The sequence below is a fragment of the Cebus imitator genome, unplaced genomic scaffold (assembly GCF_001604975.1).
Source record: "Cebus imitator isolate Cc_AM_T3 unplaced genomic scaffold, Cebus_imitator-1.0 Scaffold125, whole genome shotgun sequence".
Classification (NCBI taxonomy): domain Eukaryota; kingdom Metazoa; phylum Chordata; class Mammalia; order Primates; family Cebidae; genus Cebus; species Cebus imitator.
Genome location: NW_016107440.1, coordinates 5,260,567 through 5,267,393, shown reverse-complemented (window position 1 = coordinate 5,267,393; position 6,827 = coordinate 5,260,567). Strand labels below are relative to the sequence as shown.

Genomic DNA, 6,827 nt, shown 5'->3' with positions numbered 1-6,827 from the left:
TTTTTTTTGAGACAGTTTCACTCTTGTTACCCAGGCTGGAGTGCAATGGTGCGATCTCGGCTCACTGCAACTTCGACCTCCTGGGTTCAACTGATTCTCTTGCCTCGGCCTCGAGTAGCTGGGATTACAGGCGCCCCCCCACCACACCCAGGTAATTCTTTGTATTTTTAGTAGAGACGCAGTTTCGCCATGTTGACCAGGCTGGTCTCAAACTCCTGACCTCAAGTGATCCACCCGCCTCAGCCTCCCAAAGTGCTAGATCATAGGCGTAAGCCACCGGGCCAGCCAATTTTTTAACTCTCTAATTACAACTCACTTTCAGCAAATTCATCCTGAACAGGCAGCACAAGAGACTGTGGTATCTTTGTTGTTCGAGCAGTCTACTAATTTTGTCCACTAGTGTTGTTCCTAGTGTTGAGCTGCTTCTGAGCTAACTCCTTATGTCAGCCCTTCACTGACCAGGAAGCTGAGAATGGTTCAGCTGACCTGAAAAGTGATTAGAATTGGTGCGCCCTGTTAGAAACCTCTCACAGATCCAGTGGGGTGTGTGTGCGAGAGAGAGAGAGAGAGAGAGAGAGAGAGAGGGAGAGGGAGAGAGGGAGACGGAGAGAGGGAGAGGAGCGAGAGAGAGAGACAGAGAGGAGAGAGGAGAGAGAAGACAGAGAGAGAGAGAGAAGAGAGGGAGAGAGAGAGAGAGAGAGGAGAGGGAGAGAGAGAGACAGGGAGTTTATCAGGTGAAGAATGGTGGCCACAGCTGTAGAACTGAAGACAGTCATCCCGGAGGGAATGGAGTGAGCGTGAGTGCAGTATGACAGTGTTATCATCACTCACCTCGGGACGGGAGAAGCCTCCTTTTTGTGTTCATCTGAAAACCTCCCCTCCTGGAGCTGGCAATCACGAGCATCAGTATCTCACAGGCTTTTTCAATTCTTGTATTCTGGTTAATTTGGAGCACAGCTGTGCGATCAGCACTTTTGCAAAACTAACTCCCCGCTCTCCTGGGTTTTAGCCAAAGTGAGCTGGCGTGCACAGACCAGAAAAAACATGGACTCTGAAAAATGAGGTCTGTTTTAATATCATCTTCGCTTTGATGATTTTCTTTATCAAATAGCCTTTTTGTAAATGCCACTGCCACTGCTATCTGGAGGAGCCAGAGCTTATAGGGCAGCACCATGTCCCTGCAGGACCAGGGACAGGGCCTCAGTGACTGAAATGACAGCAACAGTGTAAAGTGGCAGACAGACCACAGGAGATCCCTGGAGATTCCACTTCCAGGCTAAGCCTCACGGAGACGGCGAATGCTTGTTACTACAGGGTGATGAACATTCGTGCTCCAGCTTCAAGCAAGCAAGGCAAGGATGCACTCTGAAGAGCAGGTGTCAGCGTCACAAAATGATGTCACAAGCAAACCAAACCCAGAACACCCAGTCCCACTCCAAAAGAAAAAGCTTTCCAAATGGCTGTGTCCCGTGAGCTCGGTCCACGAGAGAGCTGGGGGCTCTGCGGTGGGGGGTCTGTCCTAATACTCCCAGCCCTGGCTCATTTGATGCATATTCAGAGACTATAAACTTATTTTCATTATTGTTAAGGCAAACATAATCACAGAGTAATCACAGCTCAAGTTAATTTTTTACTGCTCACCTTTCTTTGAGGCATTTAAAAGTCAAATTTTAAAGATAAATGCGCTCCTTAATGGTTAATTGACTTGGTGTGAGCTTCCAAAGGTTTTGTTTGTTGTTTTGTTGTTTGAAACAGAGTCTCGCTCTGTCACCCAAGCTGAAGTGTAAGTCGCACGAGCTCAGCTCACTGCAGTCTTCACTTCCTGGGCTCAAGCGATCCTCCCACAACCTTCTGAGTAGCTGGGATCACCGCAGCATACCTGGCTAATTTTGTATTTTTTTGTAGAGATGGGGTCTCCCTATGTTGCCAGGGCTTGTCTCGACCTCCCGGGCTCAAGTAATCCTCCTGCCTTGGCCTCCCAAAATGCTGGGATTACAGGGGTGAGCCACCGTGCCCGGTCCCACTCCACATACTTTTAAGAAGTGGTTGAGCAACTCTGTGGCCTGAGGAGTTGAAGACAAATGGACAAAGGAGAGGAAGTGCCAGGATGCTTTCTCATTTTGGGGCATCATTTGCCCCTTTAGGAGCCTGTTTGGATCAAACCAGTAAATGGCAAGAGCTCCTCTGGGCCACCCTCGAGGACACACTTTAAGTCAGATGGGGCTAGAGAGAACATTTTCTTCCAGGTGGATGGAGTCTTGTGCTCCAGACCCTGATGTCTGGAGGAGAGCTCTAAAAATGCCCCCAGATGGCGGTGGGCGTGGGGAGTGGCCATCCCTGTAATCCTAGTACTTCGGGAGGCCGAGGAGGGAGGACTGCTCGAACCCAGGAATTTAAGGCCAGCAACAAAGTGAGGTCCCGTCTCTACAAAATAAAAAACGAGTTGAACATGGTGGTGTGGCCTGTGGTCCCAGCTACTCAAGAGACAGGCAGGTGGATCGCTTGGGCCAGGAAGGTCCACGGTGGCCCCACGGCACTCCAGCCTGAGCAGCAGAGCAAGACCCTGTCTCAGTAAAGAAAGAAATACACTGAGCAACTTTGATTGGGCCACAAGGAATTTTGTTTATGGATGGGTCCAACCCTCTTCTAGGAAATTCAAGCCTGGGTGACCCCCATCTAAGGTCTCACATTAGCAGGGCTGGGATGAGTGTTCTTTTCAGGAGCCACTGCTACCTAAAGAGGGAGCCTTGGCCAGTGGCCCAAACTGAAGGACACAGTGGTGAGTGGGTCAGTGGGTCTGTGACCTCCAGACTCCCCGGGAGAGGACAGCAGCACTGAACCTCCCAGCGAAGACCACTGAGGGAGGAGGAGGGAAACAGGAATACAGATAAATTTATTAGTTAAATACTGATTTTACAGCCATTTCACCTTAAGACAATGTTAACAGGTTTGTGGGTCAGGGAGGGTCTATGAGGGGGCCTTTGGGAAGAAAACAATGTAAATGATGATTAAAGCAGAATCTTGGTTCAAAGGTATTCTCTGCGGCAGCCAGTAGGATTTTGGAGCTGGGGGCTTGGTGTGTGGGGAGGCGTGGTAATGCCGCAGTCAGCTACAGCTCTGCTGAGAAAGAGGACGAGGACGGAGTCTCGTGAGCTCCAGTGTCAGGGGCGGAAACTGAGCAACGCGCAGAGAGGGCGGCGGACCCTGCAGCAGCTCAGAGCAGAGGCTGTCTCCAGGGCCCGCTGCCGTGTCTTAGCAGTCGTCTTCTTTCCATGAATTTTGTTGTGTCGTGTTTTGTTGGTTTGCTTTCAATTTGAGTTGCAGAATCTCTGGCTTTTTGCCTCCTGGACAAAAGACTTCCGCCGGGGTGAGGCTGCAGGTCCTGGGGGACTCCGGCTGCCATCTGACCAGGGGCCAGGAGGAGCAGACAGCAGGGGGGCCAGCCCTAGAGACACCTTGTCCCCCAGCAGGACGCTGTCCATCTACGCTCTCCCTAGAAGGCTCTCCAGGCTTGGCCGAGTGTTTGTCAGACTGGCTTGAGCAGCAGAACATTTGTTCTTACTCAGAACCCCTGTGTGTGACAGGGTGAATGAAGGGTCTGCAGTGGACTCGAGGGGGTGCCACTCGGCTAAACTACCCAGCTCTTGTTTTGCGAGGGGAGAGGCATGTCCAAGCTGCAGGCAGAGCCGAATCGCTCAGAGCAGGAGGAGGGGCTTTTATTTTGAGAGATGCTGGAAGTGAAGGCGCAAAGGCCCGCAGCACGGGCAGGCACCTGGGGGAGAGCTGCCAGCTGCGTGTGACGAGGCTACGCTCTGGGTGGGTGAAGTGCCCCTCGAGCTCCCCAGGAAGTGTTCAGTCACTTCTGTGTCACACCCCACAGTTTTGGAGTCAGATCTGGAATTGGGGATGCAGGGCGGTGCCATGCCTTGAGTGGATGGAGCAAGGGTGGCTCCCCAGAGGCTCATCGCATCCAGGTATGGGGCAAGCAGATGCCGTCATTCGGGCTTGGGCAGGGTTCCCAGGGCCTGGCCTCCGCCCGTTCTCAAATCCTGGTGCTGGGAACACAATGGAAAACCCACCGTCTAGGCCACAGCGGTGAACGTAGGGCACAAGGACATCTTGGGAAAGAAGTCTCCAAGTCACAGGAGAGATGCAGTGTGCTCGTGCTGAGGCTGGGCTCCCTCCAGTCCCCCAACCATGAAAAGGCATCCGAGAAAATCCAACACCCGCTTCCCCAACCAGATGGTCAATTTCAAGTTTCTTCCCAGTTGTTCTGGAGTCGTCCTCAGGCGAGGAGGCCGGCCCCTGGGAGCCCAGGACCTCCGTCTCCACTGTCCTCCAAGTCCCAGGTCCGAGCAGGAATTTGAGGGAAGAGGGGAGATTATGCAGTGATTATGTCCCCGTGACTGTCGGCCAAGACCAGGCTGTTCCAAGAGTCCTGCTTGGAACTGGTCTGCGGAGACTGGCTGACAGGAGATGCATAGCCTTGTGGAGAGAGCTTCAGGGCCGACAGAACTGGGTGGATGGAGGGCCCGTGGCCAGACATTGCGCTGACTGAGAAGGTCTGAAAAGCAGAAAGCATACCGTGAGGCCAAGGGACATGCTCCTGAAGGTTCGGGAGGCCTGGGCTGGGGAGGGGGCCCTACTATGCAGATGTCCCCAGGATGGCTCCAACCTGCAGGAATGGACCAAGGAGCACTTCTCTGATCCCGGTGATCTGGACAAGAAGGATCTGGGCGATGCATCAGCTGCTTCTGAGCACAGCCTACAACCAGGGCTGTGACCTGCTGGGCCTGTGGAAGCTGGGCTTGCTCAGAAGGCTCTGATGGTTACAGGAGACGCTTCCGCCTATCACCACCACATCCACTTGCCAACAGAGAAGCCGTCTGCCCCGCCCAGGAGGAGCTCCTGGTGCCCCTGGTTCTGTGGGATCAGGCTCTCCCAGACAATAAGCTCATTAGGACATGGTCTCTCTCACTTGAGAGCAGAGATCAAATCACAGCAGGAGCTGGTCAAAGGAGACCGCGATCAAGCTTGGCGCATCCTGATCCCAAGACAGGGAACTGCAGAGGGGATGAGGCAGGAAAGCCAAGACACCATCGCCTCCACAAGAGAGAAGTGGGGCTGCCCCCGGGCGTCCCCTGACAGGTGTACGGAGCTGGGCCTCATGAAAATGGCATCCTGCTTGTGACCTCCCTGCCAGCCTGCCCTCCCTGCCCTCTGCAGGGTCCAGGCCTTTCCCCATGCGGGCTTTCGCCTCCTTCCCCACCCTCTCCGTTGAAGTCGAACTTCCCTGCAGTAGGAGACAGGGTTGCCTAGAGAGCCCTGCTCTGCCTCCGACAGCGGGAGCACGCCTCCCCTCGCCCGGCACAGGCTGACTCAGGTTGTGGCTGTGTGTTGCTTTCCTCCCCCACCACCCACGCTGTATGCCAGCCCGGACTGCCCTGTCTCTGTTTCCAAAGATGGTGGCATTGAGGAGCTGTTAAAAAATTGTGAGTCACGGCCGGGCGCGGTGGCTCCCGCCTATAATCCCAGCACTTTGGGAGGCCGAGGCGGGTGGATCACGAGGTCAAGAGATCGAGACCATCCTGGTCAACATGGTGAAACCCCGTCTCTACTAAAAATACAAAAATTAGCTGGGCATGATGGTGCGTGCCTGTAGTCCCAGCTACTCGGGAGGCTGAGGCAGGAGAATTGCTTGAACCCAGGAGGCGGAGGTTGCGGTGAGCCGAGATCGTGCCATTGCACTCCAGTCTGGGCAACAACAGCGAAACTCCGTCTCAAAAACAAACAAACAAACAAAAATTGTGAGTCACAGTTGTGTCCCCATCACCACAGCTTGGTAAGATGTGCTGAAATACAGCCCGATGCAGACGCATCAGGCAGCCCTAAGGGCGCCAAGGAGCTCCAAGACAAGCCCAGAGGGCAGCTCGCTGCTGGCACCTACAGGGCCTGGCTGCAGGTCCCACCCCCTACTAGCCTGGACCCTGGGACTCTGGTCGGCCTCCCCACCCGTGGTGTGTACCTGGGACACGGAGCTGCTGTGTCCGTAGTGAGAGGACAGGCCGGGCTCTGTCTTGATGGGGCGCATCTCCTCGCTGCTGCTGGTGGTGGCACTGCTGGAGTTGCTGGAAGCGCCACTGGTGGGAGGAAGGCTCTCACTGCCGGAAGGACCTGGAAGGAAGCAGTCAGCGCACCCCAATCATAGACCCCAATCAGGGACAGGAACAAAGGCTTTACTCCATTTGCTGGGAGTGTAGCAGGGGCCTTATCAGTGGGGAGCTACGGTTCTCACCATGATGGGTTTTTCCCCCAGACCATCTCAAACCCTTGAGGCCACATGTGTTTCAGGATTCAAAACTTAAACACAAATTCCTCGTTCAACTTGGAGAATCAAATTTTTAAAAAGGCAAGTACTAGGCCAGGTGCGATGGCTCATGCCTGTAGTCCCAGCACTTTGGGAGGCCGAGGCGGGTGGATGACCTGAGGTCAGGAGTTTGAGACCAGCCTGGCCACCATGGTGAAACCCCGTCTCTACTAAAAATACAAAAATTAGCCAGGTGTGGTGGCATGCACCTGTAGTCCCAGCTGCTTGGGAGGATGAGGCAGGAGAATCGCTTGAACCCAGGAGTCAGAGGTTGCAGTGGGTCGAGATCGTGTCACTGCGCTCCAGCCTGGGGGACAGAGAGAGACTCTGTCTCAAAAAAAAAGCAAATACAGGCCGGGCGCGGTGGCTCAAGCCTGTAATCCCAGCACTGTGGGAGGCCGAGGCGGGTGGATCACGAGGTCAAGAGATCGAGACCATCCTGGTCAACATGGTGAAACCC

At 54.3% G+C, this 6,827-nt stretch overlaps 1 protein-coding gene across 4 annotated transcripts in view; it reads right to left on the bottom strand.

Moving 5' to 3' along the window:
* Positions 1-2,872: 2,872 nt before the first annotated feature.
* The window catches only part of GATA4 (GATA binding protein 4), a 58,841-nt gene continuing 54,886 nt past the window's right edge, over positions 2,873-6,827 (bottom strand). For all 4 annotated transcript variants that reach the window (XM_017540470.2, XM_017540473.2, XM_037742743.1 and 1 more), the window contains 2 exons: positions 6,026-6,174; positions 2,873-4,564 (listed from right to left, as the gene is read on the bottom strand). In XM_017540470.2, coding sequence (XP_017395959.1) covers positions 4,382-4,564; positions 6,026-6,174 — 332 coding nt within the window. In that variant the 3' untranslated portion in view covers positions 2,873-4,381. The remainder of the gene's footprint in view (positions 4,565-6,025; positions 6,175-6,827) is intronic.